The 21,948-nt window shown below is 40.2% G+C and overlaps 1 protein-coding gene across 8 annotated transcripts in view; it reads left to right on the forward strand.

Annotated features, from left to right (window-relative positions):
* The window catches only part of ANO4 (anoctamin 4), a 325,264-nt gene extending 304,215 nt beyond the window's left edge, over positions 1-21,049 (forward strand). For 6 of the 8 annotated variants that reach the window (XM_059081938.2, XM_067009965.1, XM_067009964.1 and 3 more), the window contains 4 exons: positions 2,953-3,072; positions 16,276-16,381; positions 17,905-18,100; positions 20,276-21,040. In XM_059081938.2, coding sequence (XP_058937921.1) covers positions 2,953-3,072; positions 16,276-16,381; positions 17,905-18,096 — 418 coding nt within the window. In that variant the 3' untranslated portion in view covers positions 18,097-18,100; positions 20,276-21,040. Of the gene's footprint in view, positions 1-2,952; positions 3,073-16,275; positions 16,382-17,904; positions 18,101-20,275 lie in introns of all 8 variants that reach the window. The other 2 variants (XM_067009963.1, XM_067009966.1) reach the window with 2 other exon arrangements.
* Positions 21,050-21,948: the final 899 nt, after the last annotated feature.

The following is a 21,948-nucleotide window of genomic DNA, read 5'->3' on the forward strand; positions in this document are numbered from 1 at the left end:
AAGTCCACTTTCTTCTGTGCTTATCTCATTAGCCTAATTTATTACCTATAAAGTTATCTACAAATTAACCTATAAATAAGTCATTTGTTGTCTACAAAGCATGTCTGACTTTAAATGCACAAACCTGACCTTATTTCCCCTTGCTTTTTTGCCCTTTCAACCCTATCCCCATGCTATTTGAGTCACAATGCCTAAAACCTCAAAAGCAAATTTAGTAGCAGGATCCAAAGACACTCTGCAGTGAGTTTGATCTGGAATCTACAAACTCAAAAGTCAACTTCTGATTCTGTTCTCTCCCTTGAAAATGACAATGATCACTAGTTCATCCTTTTCCCCCATGGCAAAGGATGGAAAGCAATAAGTAATGAATGGTTTTAAAACCAGAATTCTCACATTTAAATAAATGTCTTCTCAGAAGTTACTTGGAAAACATATGCATTCTAATTCAAACAATGCTGCCCTTGCATAAGACATTTTTCTGAATCTTCTTTCTTGGAAATGCCTTTAGAGGCCATCTGCCAACCCCTTAAGAAAACTGACTTCATTATTTTATATTCTCAGGAAACTCTTCCTTTGTCTGATACTTTTTTTCTCCTTCCCTCTCACTTCTCCCTGATCATCAGTGTAGCCTGTCTTTCCTCTGTCTCACCTGGAGCTGGGGGTGTGTCACAGTGAGGACACATAGACCTCCTGCCAGCAAACTTAGTAGACATGGGATCTGCTGCTGCCTGTGGCCTTCCTGCTGTAACAATAGGTCACTGAGTTGACACATGGATGCCACTGGCTGAACTCTATACGATGAAGTGTGGGAAACCTCATTTCCCTGAATTGGTGATGGTCTCAACTGTTTGATGTTGGCAAGCTAAGATTCTACCACAGTGAAAAGAATTAGATAAATGCCTAGAAAATTCAGTATTAGCAGTTCCTCTTCTTCCCTGACTATGGAAATTATATGGAAAGAAGACTTACTAGTTCCATGTGTAATGCTTTGCACCCAGAAGGAGTACATGCCCACTAAAGGCACATTTTCAACTTGATTCATGACTGACATTACATGAATAGGCTTAATAAAGAGTTCAGCTATGTCTCCCTTTTATCTTTTATTTTGAATGTATGGTATTCAGCCTGTGAGATGGGTATTTCATTCGAATTTAGGTTCTCTATTGAGTTTTTTAACAGAGTAGCCATGAGCAGCTTTAATCTTAGTAAAGCTCAGGGCTGCTGTGTGCGAGAAGAGTGTAGGAGGGGTTGTAATTATTCCATTTCACTGCTGGGCCTGCTTTTGCCAGTTTCCAGAGCACCTTTCCCTTCCCACAGCTCAGCTCCTGAAAAGACTCTGCTCTATTCTGTATTTCACAAAACTGGCTCCCTCTCTGTCACAGCTAATCATCATCAAGACTCTGTTTTCATGTCATGTTCTAGGCAGTTCATAGATGAGGGAGAAATCATTTCAAATTACCTTTTTATGGAGTGATGGGAGAGGCCTGCTGCCAGTGGGAGTAGGGCATGTTACACACGCACTGACCATTTGTTTCACCCATGAGTGACCGTTGACAAATGCGTCCTTCTGCTTGGTTCATTTCTTTTAAGGCCATGATGAAACCAGTGACTTGTCTTGAGCAAGACAACACATGCACAGAACCCACGTGCTCTCAGAACTATGTTTGTGTTATCACTTGGGTTTGGTATTCAGCAACTTTGGATAATCACATCAGACATGTTAATGAAGAGAGTCTGAAGACCATGATTTCTTCTTTCAATTAATAATTAAATATTTATTGACCTCCTGCTAGGTGCATGAAATAAAATGAATAATACCACTCACATTTATTAAGATCTTGCTATAGGCTAAGCATTATATCACTTGCTTTACATATATCATTTCATTTCATTCCCACAATGACCCTATGAGGTGGATACTTTTGTTGCTTAAAGAGTTGCGTAATTTGCCAAGATCACATGGCTAGAAAGCAGCAGAGCTACAATTTGACCCTAAAGCCCAAGTTTTTTGTATTATAATATACTGACCCCCATTCCCCAACACAGAATGAAAGCCATGTCCTCAAGAAGCTTATAATCCCTGGGAGATCCAGGCAATAGATTTATTCCTGATCCATCTTCAAGACCTTGACAGAATCTCTGGTACTTTAATTTTCCTCCAAGCAAATAAATTGAATTCAGTATTTACTGGATTCCTACATTACACGAGACTGTCCTAGGATACCAAAATATCTATGACACCTCTTCTGATCCAAAAAAGAAACAAACCACTATAGTCCAAAGGAGAAGACATACATGTATGCAGCCAACTCTTGTATAAGCTAGATGGCCATTGTGAAGTAAATATAGCTGCACCATAGAGAGAAGGGAATCAGTCTTCGGACTGGGGGGATTAGGACATTTTCACAAAAGAAGTGACATCTCAGTTGGCGAACACTATTACCACTTGTAAAACATGAGTAAGGAATCCCAAGAGAAAAGACGACATGAGCAGAGGCATGAAAGTATATGATACATGAAAGGAACATAATCTAGCATGACTGTAGCATGGGATGTGAGTTGGGAGGGGGTTATATTCAGGGCATTATGAGAAATTATAGATAATCATTAATGAAGGAATGTGATTATATGTGCATATGTGTGTGTGTCATCAATGAAAGAAGTGGTGATTTATTTATGCTGATCATGCAATGCTTTTGCCCATTTCACTGAAGCACTGATTGGGGTAGTGATGGTCTAGATGATGATTCTGCACAAAAAGGACTATAATGAAAAATGACTTGTTCATTCAACATACCCAGGGCTTTTCAGTGTATTCCAACTTGAGTGCCGTGACAAGGCAGGTCCAAATAAGGCACCTATAACTGCAGGGATTTCTAGGAAGTAGAGCCTTGGTGAATTAGATGCAGAGGTGATCAGAGTCCTAATTAGAGAATCTGTTTTCTTTTGTAGGTGCATGGTTGGCTATGTGAACGCCAGCTTGTCTGTATTCCGAATTTCTGACTTTGAGAACCGATCTGAGCCTGAGTCTGATGGCAGTGAGTTCTCGGGGACTCCTCTCAAGTACTGTAGGTAAGTGTGGCACGTTTAGCCTCAGCTGGGCTGGCTCTGCCGCGGGGAGGTGTTGTTCAGACAGTGGCCCTTTTCGACTGAGTGGATTTACAGCTGCGCTTCTCAAACTTGATTATGCATTACAATCCCCTGGAGAATTTTTAAATCTCTTTACGAGGCTGTGACCCAGACAGATTAAAACATAATCTCTGGGGTGAAACCCAGACTTCCAGATCCAGGAAGCCCATGTAAGAGGAACCCAAAGAGACCCCCAATAAGACATTATAATTAGAGTATCAAAAGTTAAGACAAGGAGAGAATATTAGAAGCAGCAAGAGAAAAACAATTTGTTACACACAGGCATATGTCATTTTTGTGCGCTTCGCAGATACTGCATTTTTTATAAATTGAAGGTTCGTGGCAATCCTGCATCGAGAAAGTCTGTCAGTGCTGTTTTTCCAACAGCATTTGCTCACTTTGTGAGCAAAAAGTCACTTTGTGACTCTGTGTCACGTTTTGGTAATTCTCGCCATATTTCAGATTTTTTCATTATTATTATATTTGTTGTGGTGATCTATGATCAGTGATCTTTGATGTTACTATTGTAATTGTTTTGGGGTGCTACAAACCCTGCATGTATAAGACAGTGGACTTAATGTGTTCTGACTGCTCTGTTTCCCCATCTCTGCCTCTCCGTGGGCTCCCCTCTTCCCTGAGACACAGTATTGAAATTAGGCCAATTCAATTAATAACCCTACAGTGGCCTCTAAGTGCTCAAGAGAAAGGAAAGCCACACATCTCTCACTTTAAATCAAAAGCTAGAAATGACTAAGCTTAGTAAGGAAGGCAAGCTGAAAGCAGAGATAAGCCAAAAGGTAGGCCTCTTCCACCAAACAGTTTGCCAAGTTGTGGATGCAAAGGAAAGTTAAAGTGCTACTCCAGTGAACACCCAAATGATAAGAAAGTGAAACAGGCTTCCCTGGTGCCACAGTGGTTGAGAGTCCACCTGCCGACGCAGGGGACACGGGTTTGTGCCCCCCGGTCTGGGAGGATCCCACATGCCGTGGAGCGGCTGAGCCCGTAAGCCATGGCCGCTGAGCCTGTGCGTTCGGAGCCTGTGCTCCACAACGGGAGAGGCCACAACAGTGAGAGGCCCGCTTACCACAAAAAAAAAAAAAAAAAAAAAAAAAAACCAGACAGTGAAACAGCCTTACTGATGATCTGAAGAAGGTTTTAGTGGTCTGTACAGAAGATCAAACCAGCAAAAACATTCCTTTAAGCCAAATCTTAATCCAGAACAAGACCCTCACTGTCTCAATTCTGTGAGGGCCAAGAGATGTAAGGAAGCTACAGAAAAGTTGGAAGCTAGCAGAGGTTAGTTCATGAGGTTTAAGAAGCAGCACCCATAACATGCAAGTGCTGATGTAGAAGCTGCAGCAATTTGGTTCAAGATGGTGGAGTAGAAGGACGTGCTCTCACTCCCCCTTGCAAGAGCACCAGAATCACAACTAACTGCTGAATAACCATCGACAAGAAGACACTGTAACTCACCAAAAAAGGTACCCCACATCCAAAGACAAAGAAGCCCCAGTGAGATGGTAGGAGGGTCGCAATCACAATAAAATCAAATCCCATAACCACTGGGTAGGTGACTCACAAACTGGAGAACAATTATACCATACCCACTGGAGTGATGGTTCTGAACCCCACATCATGCTTCCCAATCTGGGGGTCTAGCAATGGGAGGAGGAATTCCCAGAGAATCACACTTTGAAGGCTAGCAGGATTTGATTGCAGGACTTCGACAGGACTGGGGGAAACAGAGATCTTGGAGGGCACACACAAAGTAGTGTGCACATCGGGACTTGGGGGAAGGAGCAGTGACCCCATAGGAGACTGAACCAGACCTACCTGCCGGTGGTGGAGGGTCTGAGGGTCTCCTGCAGAGGCGGTGGGGGTGATGGCTATGGCTCACCATGAGGACAAGGACACTGGCAGCAGAAGTTCTGGGAAGTATTCCTTGGCGTAAGCCCTCCTGGAGTCCACCATTAGCCCCACCAAAGAGCCTCTAGTTCCAGTGCTGGGTCCCCTCAGGCCAAACAACAGGGAGGGAACTCAGCCCCATCCATCAGCAGACAAGCAGATGAAGGTTTTACTGAGCTCTGCCCACCAGAGAAACACCCAGCTCTACTCACCACCAGCCCCTCTGATCAGGAAGCTTGCACAACACTCTTAGATAGCCTCATCCACCAGAGAGCAGACAGCAGAAGCAAGAAGAACTACAATCCTGCAGCCTGTGGAACGAAAACCACATTCACAGAAAGATAGACAAAATGAAAAGGCAGAGGACTATGTACCAGATGAAGTAACAAGGTAAAACCCAAGAAAAACAACTAAATGAAGTAGAGATAGGCAATCTTCCAGAAAAGGAATTCAGAATAATGATAGTGAAGATGATCCAGGCCCTCAGAAAAAGAATGGAGGCAAAGATCGAGAAGATGCAAGAAGTGTTTAACAAAGACCTAGAAGAATTAAAGAACAAACACCTAGAAGAATTAAAGAACAGAGATGAACAATACAATAACAAATGAAAAATAACACTAGAAGGAATCAACAGCAGAATAACTGAGGCAGAAGAACAGATAAGTGACCTGGAAGACAGAATGGTGGAATTCACTGCCGTGGAACAGAATAAAGAAAAAGAATGAAAAGAAATGAAGACAGCCTAAGAGATCTCTGGGACAAAATCAAATGCACCAACATTCTCATTATAGGGGTCCCAGGAAAAAAAAAGAGAGAAAAAGGACCCAAGAAAATATCAGAAGAGATTATAGTCAAAAACTTCCCTAACATAGGAAAGGAAATAGCCACCTAAGTGCAGGAAGCACAGAGAGTCCCAGGCAGGATAAACCCAAGGAGAAACACACTGAGACACACAGTAATCAAATTGACAAAAATTAAAGACAAAGAAAAATTATTAAAAGTAACAAGGGAAAAACAACAGATAACATACAAGGGAACTCCCATAAGGTTAACAGCTGATTTCTCAGCAGAAACTGTACAAGCCAGAAAGGAGTGGCACAATATATTTAAAGTGATGAAAAGGAAGAACCTACAACCGAAATTACTTGACCCAGCATGGATCTCATTCAGATTCGATGGAGAAATCAAAAGCTTTACAGACAAGCAAAAGCTAAGAGAATTCAGCACCACCAAATCAGCTCTACAACAAATGCTAAAGGAACTTCTCTAAGTGGGAAACACAAGAGAAGAAAAGGACCTACACAAACAAACCCATAACAATTAAGAAAATGGTAATAGGAACATACATATCAATAATTACCTTAAATCTGAATGGATTAAATGCTCCAACCAAAAGACACAGGCTTGCTGAATGGATACAAAAACAAGACCCATATATATGCTGTCTACAAGAGACCCGCTTCAGACCTAGGGACACATCCAGACTGAAACTGAGGAGATGGAAAAAGATATTCCATGCAAATGGAAATCAAAAGAAAGCTGGAGTAGCAATACTTATATCAGATAAAATAGACATTAAAATAAAGAATTGTACAAGAAACAAGGAAGCACACTACATAATGATCAAGGGATCAATCCAAGAAGAAAATATAACAATTATAAATATATATGCACCCAACATAGGAGCAAATCAATACATAAGGCAAATGCTAACAGATATAAAAGAGGAAATCAACAGTAACACAATAATAGTGGCGGACTTTAACACCTCACTTACACCAATGGACAGATCATCCACAAGAAAATTATTAAGGAAACACAAGCTTTAAATGACACAATAGACCAGATAGGTTTTTTTGTTTTTTTTTTTTTGGTGGTGGTACATGGGCCTCTCACTGTTGTGGCCTCTCCCGTTGAAGAGCACAGGCTCCAGACGCACAGGCTCAGCGTCCATGGCTCACGGGCCCAGCCGCTCTGCAGCATCTGGGATCTTCCTGGACTGGGGCACAAACCCATGTCCCCTGCATTGGCAGATGGATTCTTAACCACTGAGCCACAAGGGATGCCTGACCAGATAGATTTAATTGATATATATAGGACATCCGAAAACAGCATATTACACTTTATTCTTAAGTGCACATGGAACATTCTCCTGCATAGATCACATCAGTAAATTTAAGAAAATTGAAATCATATCAAGCATCTTTTCTGAACAAAACACTACGAGATTAGAAATAAATTACAGGGGAAAAAGGTAAAAAACAAAAACATTTGGAGGCTAAACAATACATTACTAAATAACCAAGAGATAATTAAAGAAATCCAAGAGAAAATCAAAAAATACCTAGAGACAAATGACAATGAAAACACGATGATCCCAAACCTATGGGATGCAGCAAAAACAGTTCTAAGAGGGAAGTTTATAGCAATAAAATCCTACCTCAAGAAACAAGAAATATCTCAAATAAACAATCTAACCTTACATCTAAAGGAATTAGAGAAAGAAGAACAAACAAAACCCAAAGTTAGTAGAAGGAAAGAAATCATAAAGATCAGAACAAAAATAAAAGATACAGAAACAAAACAATAGCAAAGATCAATAATACTAAAAGCTGGTTCCTTGAGAAGATAAACAAAATTGATAAACATTTAGCCAGACTTATCAAGAAAAAGAGGGAGAGGACTCAAATCAATAAAATTAAAAATGAAAAAGGAGAAGTTAAACAGGTACCGCAGAAATACAAAGCATCACAAGAGACTACTACAAGCAACTCTGTGCCCCAAAAATGGACAACCTGGAAGAAATGGACAATTTCTTAGAAAGGTATAACCTTCCAAGACTGAGCCAAGAAGAAATAGAAAATATGAACAGACCAATCACAAGTAATGAAATTGAAACTGTGATTAAAAATCTTCCAACAAACAAAAGCCCAGAACCAGATGGCTTCACAGCTGAATTCTATAAAACATTTAGAGAAGAGCTAACACCCATCCTTCTCAAACTCTTCCAAAAAACGATGAGGAAGGAACACTCCCAAACTCATTCTATGAGGACACCATCACCTTGATACCAACATCAGACAAAGATATTACAAAAGTGAAAATTACAGACCAATACCACTGATGAATATAGATGCAAAAGTCCTCAACAAAATACTAGCAAACAGAATCCAACAACACATTAAAAGGATCACACACCATAATCATGTGGGATTTCTCTCAGTGATGCAAGGAGTCTTCAGTATACGCAAGTCAATCAGTGTGATACACCATATTAATAAATTGAAGAATAAAAACCATATGATCATCTCAATAGATGCAGAAAGAGCTTTTGACAAAATTCAACACCCATTTATGATAAAAACTCTCCAGAAAGTGAGCACAGAGGGAACTTACCTCAACATAATAAAGGCCATATATGACAAACCCACAGCAAACATCATTCTCAATGGTGAAAAACTGAAAGCATTTCCTCTAAGGTCAGGAACAAGACAAGGAAGTCCATTCTCACCACTATTATTCAACATAGTTTTGGAAGTCCTAGCCACAGCAATCAGAGAAGAAAAAGAAAGAAAAGAAATCCAAATTGGAAAAGATGTAAAACTGTCACTGTTTGCAGATGACATGGTACTATACATAGAGAATCCTAAAGATGCCACCAGAAAACTACTAGAACTAATCAATGAATTTGGTAAAGTTGCAGGATGCAAAAGTAATGCACCGAAATCGCCTGCATTCTTAAACACTAACAATGAAAGATCAGAAAGAGAAACTAAGGAAAGAATCCCATTTACCACTGCAACAAAAAGAATACCTAGGAATAAACCTACCTAAGGAGGTAAAAGACATGTACTCCGAAAACAGTAAGACACTGATGAAAGAAATTAAAGGTGACACAAACAGATGGAGAGACATACCATGTTCTTGGATTGGAAGACTCAATATTGTGAAAATGACTACACTACCCAAAGCAATCTACAGATTCAATGCAATCCCTATCAAATTATCAATGGCATTTTTTACAGAACTAGAACAAAAAATCTTAAAATTTGTATGGAGGCAAAAAAGACCCCAAATAGCCAAAGCAATTGAGAAAGAAAAACAGAGCAGGAAGAATGAGGCTCCCTGACTTCAGACTATATTACAAAACTACAGTAATCAAAACAGTATGGTAGTGGCACCAAAACAGAAATAGGTGGAACAGGATAGAAAGCCCAGAAATAAACCCATACACCTATGGTCAATTAATCTACAACAAAGGAGGCAAGAATATACAATAGAGGAAAGACAGTCTCTTTAATAAGTGTTGCTGGGAAAACTGGACAGCTACATGTAAAAGAATGAAATTAGAACACTCCCTAACACCATACACAAAAATAAACTCAAAATGGATTAAAGACCTAAATATAAGACCGGATAGGATGAAACTCCTAAAGGAAAACACAGGCAGGACACTCTCTGACATAAATTGCCACAATATCTTTTTGGATCCGTCTCTTAGAGTAATGGATATAAAAACAAAAATAAACAAATGGTACCTAATTAAACTTTAAAACTTTTGCACAGCAATGGAAACCATCAACAAAATGAAAAGACAACCTATGAATGGGAGAAAATATTTGTAAATGATGCTACTGACAAGGGATTAATTTCCAAACTATACAAACAGCTCATAGAGCTCTATATCAGAAAAACAACCCAATCAAAAAATGGACAGAAGATATAGACATTTCTCCAAAGAAAAGATACAGATGGCCAAAAGGCACATGAAAAAATGCTTGAAATCACTAATTATTAGAGAATTCAAATCAAAACTACAGTGAGGTATTGCCTCACACCAGTCAGAATGGTCATCATCAAAAAGTCTATAAATAAATTCTGGAGAGGGTGTGGAGAAACGGGAACTCTCCTACACTGTTGGTGGGCATGTAAATTGGTACAGTGACTATTGAGAACAGTAGGGAGGTTCCTTAAAAAACTAAAAATAGAGCTACCATAAGATCCTGCAATCACACTCCTGGGCGTATATCTAGAGAAAACCATAATTTGGAAAGATACACGCACCCCAATGTTCATTGAAGCACTATTTACAATAGCCAAGGCATGGAAGCAACCTAAATGTCTATCAACAGAGGAATGGATAAAGAAGATGTGGTACATATATACAGTGGAATATTACTCAGCCATTAAAAAGAACGAAATAATGCCATTTGCAGCAACATGGGTGGACCTACAGCTTATCATACTAAGTGAAGTAAGCCAGATAAAGATAAATATCATATGATACCATTTAAATTTGGAATCTTAAAAAAAAACATACAAATGATCTTATTTCCAAAACAGAGACTCACAGACATAGAAAACAAACTTATGGTTACCAAAGGGGAAAGGGGGGTAGGGGAGGGATAAATTAGGAGATTGGGATTAACATATACTCACTACTATATATAAAATAGATAACCAATAAGGACCTACTGTATGGCACAGGGAACTATACTCAATATTTCATAATAACCTATAAGGGTTATTACAAAATCTGAGGAAGAATATACATATATATATTCTGAATTGCTGTGCTGTAAACCTGAAACTAACACGATATTGTAAATCGACTATACTTCACTTTTTAAAAAGTTGCTAAGGAAGTAGATCTTAAAAGTTCTCATCACAAGAAAACAAAATTTTTTAGTAATAAATAAAAGCAGAATCCAGAGTACTATGTAGAGCACTGCAACCAACTTTTACCCAAAGGGCATTTGCTGAACTGCGTAGACTTACACTTTGTTTTTCAAAGCTTTACATGGTTAGGGAATTTGAAAGGAAATAGAGAAATGACCAGCTTGTGAGTATAAATCAAAATATACACTACATAGGGCTTCCTTGGTGGCGCAGTGGTTGAGAGTCCGCCTGTCGATGCAGGAGACGCGGGTTCGTGCCCCGGTCCGGGGGGATCCCACATGCCGCGGAGCAGCTGGGCCCGTGGGCCGTGGCCGCTGGGCCTGCGCGTCCGGAGCCTGTGCTCCGCGGCGGGAGAGGCCACGGCAGTGAGAGGCCCGCATACCGCAAAAAAAAAAAAAAAAAAAAAATATACACTACATAAAACAACAATATATTCATATTACAGTCTGTTGTACAGCAATGGCCACATGCAACAGCATAGATAAATCCCAGTAGCACAATGCTAAAAAAAATAAGCAAGTCTCAGAAGGCTGCATACCGTATAGCATCCTTTCTAGAGAGTTTAAGACAAACAAAACTGAATATCATATTCAGACAAATGAATATACATAACAAAAACATGTTAATGATAAAAATGAAGTTCAGGATAAGGGAAGCAAGGAGATGAGATGAAGGAGAAGCCCAGAGGTGGATATAAGTTCCCGGTAATATTTTAATTCTTGGGTTGCATGGAGGATTTATGATCATTCATTATGTTATTAAACTATTAAATACATAAACATAAAAACTGCAGAAAAGAAGAACATGAATGGACCAATAAGAGTAGTTATAAAAACTAAGAATTGTGGGCTTCCCTGGTTGCTCAGTGGTTAAAGAGTCTGCCTGCCAATGCAGGGGACACGGGTTCGTGCCCTGGTCCGGGAAGATCCCACATGCCGCAGAGCGGCTGGGCCCGTGAGCCATGGCCGCTGAGCCTGCGCGTCCGGAGCCTGTGCTCCGCAACGGGAGAGGCCACAACAGTGAGAGGCCCGCATACCACAAAAAAAAAAAAAAAAAAAAATGTACTCACAAAATAAAACATACAGTATGATTCCATTTATATAGAATTCAAAGCAGATAAAACTAAGCACTGTTTTATTTAGGAACACTTGCATAAGTAGAATAATTATAAAGAGTAGCAGAAAATTACAATAGTCATCACCTCTCGGGGTGTCTGGCTTTGCCAGTGAGGCATTTCTAAGCCACTGACCGTGTTCTGTGGCTTAACTTGGATGAGGTTCACTTATCATTCTTTGAAATGTACATATGTTTTTATTTTCACAGTTTAAAAAAATGGGAATGAATTAACTGGTGCTAGAATGTACCTGGTGCTAGAAAAATAATGTTTGCAAGCCAATCATCCATTTCCTGAGAAATAAAAGCAGCTATAGAGAATTCACTAACTTATGCCAAAAGGGAACACCCCGTCTTTCCCTCATGTAAAATTGAAGCCAAGAAATTTAAAGTTTTACTTTCTGAAAACAGTTCTGACTCACTTGGAAAAATCCTCCAAACATTAACAACCACTGGGCTACATTGTATCTTGGAAAGTACCAGGCTAAAAGATCAGAAGAGTGAAACTGATTATCTTGAGGCTTGGTGTCCTGGCCGTTTCTAGAGAAGGGCAGGGAAGTGTTTTCTTTGTACAAGTGCCAGAGAACATGCAGCCGATCATTTTGCAAAAAAATTAGACTGCATCAAAAACAGAAACACGGGGTACAAATGACATCTGAGCACGGCCCTCACCAAAACCTCTGCTGAGTGGAAAAGGCCAAGAGACCAGGGGTAGACTGCAGTGTGAACTGAGAGCTCCACTTACAACAGTCATTTGCAAGCTCATAGAAGAAAAGAGTGAGTCCAAAATTGTAGAGCAGGGTGGGACACACGCTAAGTTTGTTGATAGGGAAAACTGATGTCCAGAGATGCTTCATGAATCACCCAAGATCATTATTAGTCAGGCAAACCCCAAACATGGTTCCTGTATACTTTCTAGCACATAATTCTGGAGACAGCTGCCAGCAGCAAAGCAAATGACAAACTCATTGGCACCACTGAGTTTTAATTCCCTTAGGGTAGCAATAAGAAATTTTCTAGATAGAAACTTGACTTTATGGTACAATGGCTTAAGAGATTAGGAAGCCAGAAACCTGCTGCTTCTGAAAACAAACTTCCTAAGAATTTCACAACTTCTGATTCTCATTCTCAGAACCTAAGTGCCAATGTAGACGCGTTGTGTTCCTCTGAGTACAGGTTAGCTGAACTCTGTGACAGATCACAAATGGATGTATAAGACGCACAGTCTGAACAAATATACATATTCTCAACAACATGATCCCTACATAGAAATTATCTAAAATGTTGCCAACTCACCATAGCCATGAGTATGTTTCCTAAATATTAAAAAGCACATGTAAAGAATATTAATTTTTTAAATACTAAAACACCATAAATTAACATTTAAAACCACCGCTTAAAACCCTTTACCTTTTGCATATCGTATGTGTACAGTTTTACAAATAGTCATTGTGTTTGATAATCTACTCTCATTGAGTAATAAAAGTATTTCAACTTTCTAGTTTTCATACTTATATTTAATGGCTGTTTATATTTGATGTGTACTAGTTTATTCAGCTATGCTGAATAAAGGAATTCATTTATTTGCCATGAGTTTACAGCATGAATTTTAAGAAAGACACATCTGAATTGTACTTTTTGGAAATGGTCAAGGAAAATGGTCTGCAAGATCAAGGAAAAACTATGATTTTCCACCCAGTGAATTTAGAAGGTATCTGAGGAGGAAGAGATTTGTCAAAATTCTTCAAATTAAAAGCCAAACAAGATCTGAGAAGCTAGGAGATGGAGCAGACAAAACAAAGGGCAAAAGTCAAGAGCACAGAAGAGCATAAATAGGGAAAGGACCAGTGGGTCCTGAAAAGAACTTCCTTTTCTAATGAACACTATTGTGTAGAAAGTTTAAGGAGTCAATGCTGGTGACTCTTTTTTTTTTTTTAATTAATTAATTAATTTGTTTTTATTTTTGGCTGTGTTGGGTCTTCATTGCTGCATGTGGGCTTTCTCTAGCTGGGGCGAGCAGGGGCTACTCTTCATTGTGGTACGTGGGGTTCTCATTGCGGTGGCTTCTCCTGTTGCAGAGCACGGGCTCTAGGTGCATGGGCTTCAGTAGTTGTGGCTCACCGGCTCTAGAGCACAGGCTCAGTAGTTGTGGCATATGGGCTTAGTTGCTCCACAGCATGCGGGATCTTCCCGGACCAGGGCTTGAACCCACGTCCCCTGCATTGGCAGGTGGATTCTTAACCACTCTGCCACCAGGGAAGCCCCAATGATGGTGACTCTTGAAGCAATTCAGGTTCCCTCCTTTTATATATACTTTTGTCTGATAATTAGCCATGTGTATAATAAAAAGCATACTGCTCCTTTTCCTTCTAGAATATTTACTTGGAGTATATTTGAACTATAGGTAGCTAAAGACAAATAAAGGAATTAAATTTGTTATCTTAATTGGAAAACACAATTCCTAGTTCTTGACTACCTGTGCTCTGCAAAAAGTAAAAGAAGGTTAGAATAGTCTATGTAAACTTTTAGTCCTGAATAAAATTATTCTTCCTAAAATTTCAGTCATTGTTTATTGGACCTATGACAGGAGCAGATTATGTAACAATATATTAGAATGAGTGCTTTCAATGATTATCTAATCCTTATCATCATAGGGAGAACCAACAGTTTGAAGGCACTAACATTCATTTTTTTTAAAGTATGGTTGATTTACAACTTTGTATTAGTTTTAGGTGTACAACATAGTGATTTGATATCTTCATAGATTATACTCCAATTAAAGTTATTATAAAATATTGGTAATATTCCCTGTGCAGTATGTTACATCTTTGTATATTATTTATTTTATACCTAGTAGTTTGTACCTCTTAATCCCCTCCCCTATCTTGGCCCTCCCCCCAGCCCTCTCCCCACTGGTAACCACTAGTTTGTTCTCTGTATCTATGAGTCTATTTTGTTACATTCATTTATTTGTTTTATTTTTTAGATTCCACATGTAAGCAAAAACACAGTATTTGCCTTTGTCTGACTGACTTCACTAAGCGTGTGGGTATATACCTGAAGAAAATGAAAACACTAATTAGAAAAGATATATGCATCCCAGTGTTCATAGCAGCATTATTTACAATAGCCAAAGTATAGAAGCAACCTAAGTATCCATCAGTGGATGGATAAAGGAAATGTGATATATAATTAGATATATGTGTATCTACACACACGCAGTGGAATATTACTCAGCCATAAAAAATAATTAAATTTTGCCATTTGCAACAACATGGATGGACCTGAAGGGTATTATGCTTAGTGAAGTAAGTCAGAGAAGGAAAAACATTCATTCTTAATTTCAGCACCAAGTACTCATCATAAATATCACATTACTGGCAAAATAATCATGATACATTACTATTATATTCCATAGACACTAATAATAATTAAGATGATGATACTGATGATGATAATGGTCACAGCTCATATTTTTGTAGTCCTTGATATTTTCAAGGATTGCCCTGCATAGAAATTATCCTGTATCCTCATATGCAAATTAGTGCCGACCTTAAGGTTAGGTACCTGGACAATCATAGCTTTTATTCGGACAAGGGAAATTTAGTATGTCTACACAGCAGAACTGTTGTAGTAACCAATATTTCCATATCTTCTCACATTTCTGGAGCAAATGAAAAGAACATTCAAAACACATGAAAACCGTATGACGTTGAGAGTCACTTCTCAGTTTTTCCACCTGAGAATAGTAATGATACGGTAAGGATAAAATGGAGTCACATGGATCTAAGTTGCTAGGATAGTGCTTGGCACCTCGTAGATAACAGACATCTGTGGAAGTTGATGCTTACTCAGAAGTTACAGTTGGAGCATATTTTAGGAAGGACTCTAGTGGCAAGTGGCAGAAATCCAGTATAAACTGACTTAAAAAGAAATTCATTGGTCCAGGTAACCAGCAGGTTGGAGGGGTGATATTCACGTTAGTAATGACTAGATCCCAAGTCTCCAGCAGTGTCAGCAAGAGACCACCTTTCTGCTGGCTCTGCTTTTGTTCTATTGACCGCATTCTCAAGAAGGCTCACTTCACAGTTTGTGATGCCCACCAGAGGCTCCAGGCTTTTACCTTCTGTGGGCTTCGTGATAATTCACTAAGTAATCATTCTAGCAGAAGATCTGGTGATGAATCTTACTGATCAGGTCTGGCTCATCTTCTGAGCTGGGGTCAGCGAGGGGGAGACCCGTGCCCAGCCCACACAGATAATTCTCCAGAGAAGAAGAGAGATTCTGTTACCAGAAGAGATGCTGGACAAGCAAAACAACAGATGTCTAGTAGACAGAAACTTTGTATACTTTTCTCCCGTGAATGAGGACTACATAGTGGAGATGGAAAAGATTTGGGAGTCAGGAAAATCATAATTTGGAATGTAACACTCTTCTGTGTGTTTATAGATACCGAGACTACCGTGACCCTCCTCATTCACTGGTGCCCTACGGCTACACACTGCAGTTCTGGCATGTCTTAGCAGCCCGACTGGCTTTTATCATTGTGTTCGAGGTAAGTTTTCTCAACCAACTCCTTTATTTCCTTTGACATAATGAAGTAACTAGAAGTAATGAATGAATGTAAGTTACGAGAACTTTCCATATGATATTTATGTCCAGAAGCAGGATAAGTAATACTATGTAATCTCTTTCTCTTCTTTTTCTTCTCCTTAAAGTACTTGAATTTTCTAAGAAATATTTGAAAGTCCAGGGTTGACTGTTAAAGAATAAGTCAGGAATCATTGGTCCTAAATTTATTTTTTTAGTATTTATTTTTTAATTTATTTATTTATTTTATTTTTATGGCTGCATCTGGTCTTAGTTGTGGCACACGGGATCTTTGTTGAGGCATGCGGGCTCTTCGTTGCTGTGCACGGGCTTCTCTCTAGTTCTGGCACACGGGCTCCAGAGCACATGAGCTCTGTAGTTTGTGGCACGCAGTCTCTCTAGTTGAGGTGTGCGAGCTCAGTAGTTGTGGCATGCAGGATTAGTTGCCCCACGGCATGTGGGATCTTAGTTCCCCAACCAGGGATCGACCCCATATCCCCTACACTGGAAGGTGGATTCTTTACCGCTGGACCACCAGGGAAGTCCCATTGGTCCTAAGTTTAATATTCTAGGGCTGCTGTTCTTAAAATTCAGGAAAATTGCAGTTTTTTCATCCCCACTCCCAGAGATTCTGATACATTATGTCTGCAATTTGCTTTTCACAGCCCTCCAAGATGCTTCTGATGTTTAAGGACAATGTTTGGAAAACACTGAACTGAGTGTTACAAGTGGTAGCCTCTGGTTATGCATCATCATGACATTACTTATAAAGTATAATCTACCTAGTAATTGCCTGTATTATGTGTCCATAAACATACACCATCTATTTTCTTCTAGTCTTTAAGAAAATTGCTACAAAAAATAGTTTGCATTCCCGTAACTATACCCATAAATGGAACTTTCATCTCTCTTGTTACGTATTTATATTAAAGCCAGATTAATGCAAGTGAAGGCTGCCTCTTGGCTCAGACTAGAAGTTTCCTGTTGAGGCATACCTTGGAGATATTGTGGTTTGGGTTCCAGACCACTGCAATAAAGTATTTCACAATCTGTGAAGCATTTTAAAATATTTTCTTAAAATTTTCAAAATAAAACCCATTTTGTGGATGAGGGAGTTGAGGCTCAAGGCTCAGAGTGACTTCTCAGGTAAACAGATAGCTCTTAAGTGGTAAAAGTAGAGCTGGAATTCAAACCTGGGCTTTGATTCCGCAGTATATTCTTCTGGCTCTCCTTTGCATTTTCTGGCCCTTGCTTTTCCGCCTTCTTTCCTGAGTCCTCTTCTCATTCCCTGTACGGTGCCATTACACCAAGTTCAGTCCTCACCTATCCCTGGGACTCTATTTCCTCTCACACACCTCCCCTGGCCTTATTCCACTTTCCAGACACACCAGAGGCTCCACATCCCTGTTCCTGACCAGCTCCCAGAGCTCTTTCCGCTAAGGCTGCACAATAGACCTGACTCTGTTGTATTCTCCCCTGTGTTTTTAGCACCTCGTGTTTTGTATAAAACACCTCATTTCATATCTGATCCCAGACCTCCCAAAAGATCTAAGGGATCGAATGAGAAGAGAGAAGTACTTGATTCAGGAGATGATGTATGAAGCAGAACTGGAGCGTCTTCAGAAGGAACGAAAAGAGAGGAAGAAAAATGGAAAAGCACACCACAATGAGTGGCCGTGACCGGGTCGGTGAGAAGCGTTTCACGGTCTGAAACCTCTCCTTGGCTGGGAGGGGCGCTTTCAACTCCCTGAATCAAAGCTTGCCATTGTTCTCCTGATAGGGATGCAAATAAATCCTTTAGCAGCTTTCAAAACCAGCTTGTTTCTTACTAAAATTGCAAATTTTACGTAATCTTCCCTTTGCACACAACTCCTGCAACTCTTCTCTGTCTCCGTGTCACACTCTGGCCTGGCAGCCAAGGTCTTCCCGAGTTGGCCTAGGTGGCCCCTGAAATAAACCCTCCACCCCATCAACTCTCGCCTGGCTGTTCTCTTTCATCAGAAAGAAGGGGCGTGTTACCATGGGGATAGTAAAGTCATTTTTTCATCTCACCCAAGGTGGCCTTCCTTCCATCACCCATTTATTGTTTCCTCCCAGGCGGATCCATGTCAGGCCACACCCGCTAAGAAGGTTTCCTCAGACTCATCAGCCCACTGAGACGTACTCCTTATAAACATCTCTGGTTACTGCATCAGTACCACGTGTACTGACAGATATTGATATGTGTTGTTAATTTGTGATTTTCAAATAGTTAGCAGGCTTCCCCAGCACAACTGTAAGCATCTTTAGGAAAGTCTCTAGGGACTATAATTTATTCTTCCAGCTGGTTAGCACAGCGGTAAGTACATGGCACCCATTAAATGCACATTTAATTAATAAAGGTTGGGTACATTACGCTTAAAAAACACTGTAAGAAACTTCCATGACGTTCCCACATATCAGAAAGTTCTTCTGAAACCTTCTCTCTGGCAAGGCAATTACTCTCTGTGTGTCCTTGGACGAGTCACTTAACTTCTCTGTGCCTCAGTTTCTTCAGTGATAAGATGAGGCCTCAGTTTTTATACTCTGTGAATCTAGTATTCCAGCATTTCTTTTGCCTTCCTTGCCTTCATTCCTCTCTCTCTACACTTGTTTGGAGACTAATTTTGAAACGTTTTCCAAAATTTGGCCTCCTAAAGAAAACTGAGATATACAGGAAAAAAATGTATGTTTTTCACTTTTCATGTAGGTTACAACATAGCAGATATCTGCAGAGATGTTTGTTGTTAAATTAGTGAAGTTTTATCCCGCATTAAGAGTCCAGGAGGTTATTGTGAGTTGGGTATGAGGGGGGACTTGGAGGATATCACCTAGACCCCAGGCCACAGGGATGATATAATAGTGTACAGATGTTGAACTGGTTCTGCCCTCGATTCCAAAGTAGGCCTTGGCTTCACTGAAGGCAAGAAATGTTTTGCTACTTAGTAATTTTGCCATTTTCCAGATCTGCCGTTTGGCTATATGAGTTCAGGAAAATTACTTAATTTTTCTGAGCCTGCTTACTGGGTGGAACTAATTTGCAGCTCAAATAAGGTTATGAGTGTGAGACATTTACAAGACAAAATGCTATCAAATACTATATCGGATCTGCACTGTTGTTAAGCGTGGCGTTGTCGTCCAGTGGATTCTAGATCTGCTGTCCGTTCTCTATCTGTATGACCTGGGGTGGAGCACGCCCGTGGATTCGGTGTCCACATCTTCAAGAGAAAAGGAATTGGACTAAACAATACTTTAAGAGCCTATGTGGCTTTAACCTTCTGGGATTCTATCATTTGCTCCAAGCCCCTGGCCCCCTGCACCCATTCTGACCACCTTTTCTCTGGCTCTGGTCAGCTTTCAGAGGAGAAAGGCTGACTATCCAGCTGGCTTGAGCTGGGGTAGGAGGCACACATTATTAGTGAAGAGAACTGCTCCGGCGCCCAGAGACCAGCGTGCCACGGTGGGCTGTCCTCCCCTCGGGGCTGTGCTGGGCTGCAGGGCCCTTCACACTTGAGAGTCCCTTCTAGCCTCATCGTTATGGGTTGCTTTCTCCCCAGACAGGACATCTGTGCATTTTGCTTGCAAGCATAGTCTTTGTCTGTCTCTATTTTCCCAACAGTTGGCAGGAAGTCACTTTCCTTCAGACTGCCTTTCTGACTCGGTCAGTTCGTCTGTAAAGCAGGCACAGTCATGTTTACACCATAGCTGACTTGGTTCAGGGTTACAGATTCTTCGAATGCCTTTGAGTCACACTAAGCACAGACCATTGTACATAATGTCCTTTAAGCCATCATGTGTACTTCGGATTTTAATACCCCCTTTTTTTTTTTTTTCCTCCCAGGTAACGGTTCATTTGCAGGCCAAGGACCTGAATTCTGTTTACTTCTCCCAGCTGTGCAAAAGCACATTCAAGTGAATGACTAAAATGCAACCGCAGTGCATGTCACCGAGGTCGGCAGCGGCAGGGGGTCGGCACCCTTAAAGGACTGCCTGGGAAACCATGCCTGCTGTGAAATCACATTGCAGCCCAGCACACACATGCTATCTATCCATAGACCATTCTTGACCAAGCAAGCATGCACATCACGGGCAGTTACATTCTCAAGTTTTTAAAACCAAGGGGAACTTGTATACTGGGCCTGTTTTTCAGCCTGTTTGCTACCTTTTTTTGCATTCTATCCCATGTGAATTTTACAGACACTGGGCTGAAAAGGGTATTTGGACACCTGGACACACATTCCTAGAATGTCATATGGTCCTAATTCCGTGTCACCAAACAACACAAACAAGACCCTGTTTACAACTTTTTCTTTCTTTTTTTTTAATTTCAGATCTTTCTGAGGAGATTATATATGACATATCTATAGCTACGTGTATGGCCATAGATGTATTTCTGTGTGTACATATGTATAGTCATGTATTCTTACATATGTACATACAAATGCAGAGATATATAAAAGTACATAGAACTTCTTTACTTGTAAATAGCCAAAAGGTACTGACATGAATGATGAATTTTCACATTTAAATAGTCATCAACGTGAAGCCATGTTTAATGCTTGTATAATGTGATGCAATAAAATTTAAAATAAATTTATGCACATGGAATATTTTTAGCCGGGTCTTCTGACATTCTGTTGTAGTTTCTTCTCACAGAATACGAGGAATCATAGAGTGGGGTCTTTAAAGAAAGTCTGTCACTCCCAAACACTCCTGAGAAATCACTTCATCCTTCAGAGAGACCACGTTTTTCTTCCTAACCTACCTTTTCCATATTGCTTTCATTCTACCTTCTTAGAGAGGGTACCAAGCCAACTAATTAGAAATCACTCAGAAGAGTCTGGAAAATGCCACCGATGCACTTTGTTGAGGAAATGTGAAATATAACCAATGATACATAGGATGCTTTTGATTACCCTGCCTGCTAGTATGCTCTGCTGATCCTAGCAAAGGGACTGTCTGTCTGGATGGGGGAGGGGGGACTGGTGGGGGAGATTCCTTCTAAGCAATGCCTATCGTTGTAATTACTCTTCTTCCAGAGACTGCAGAACCTGACTTTGAATTATGTTATCAGCTTGCCTGTCCCAGTCAGGGAAATGGGAATGCTCCTATTACCGCATCCCTCAACACTGTCTCATTTTGGCTGTGGATTCCTGAGCTGTTGGATTCCCAAGAACCTTAAATGTTTCCTTAGATGGGAACAGTTGGTCAGAGTGGCTTTGGGCAGGCTAGAACTTCAGCCATTTCGTAGTTTCATCTTTCTAGAACACCTTTCTGACCTGATGTTCCTAGGAGTGAAATGCAGTTAACCCTTGAACACCACAGGTTTAAACTGAGGGTCCATTTATAAACAGATTTTTTTCAGTAAATATGTAATACAGTACTACAGGACCTATGATTGGTTGGACCCATGAACCGTGGATATGGACGGCCAGCTGTAAAGTTATAAGCAGATTTCTGACGGCATGGAGATTGGCACCCATAACCTCTGCACTATTCAAAGGTCAACTATAC

The sequence above is a fragment of the Kogia breviceps genome, chromosome 12, assembly GCF_026419965.1.
Source record: "Kogia breviceps isolate mKogBre1 chromosome 12, mKogBre1 haplotype 1, whole genome shotgun sequence".
NCBI lineage: Eukaryota > Metazoa > Chordata > Mammalia > Artiodactyla > Physeteridae > Kogia > Kogia breviceps.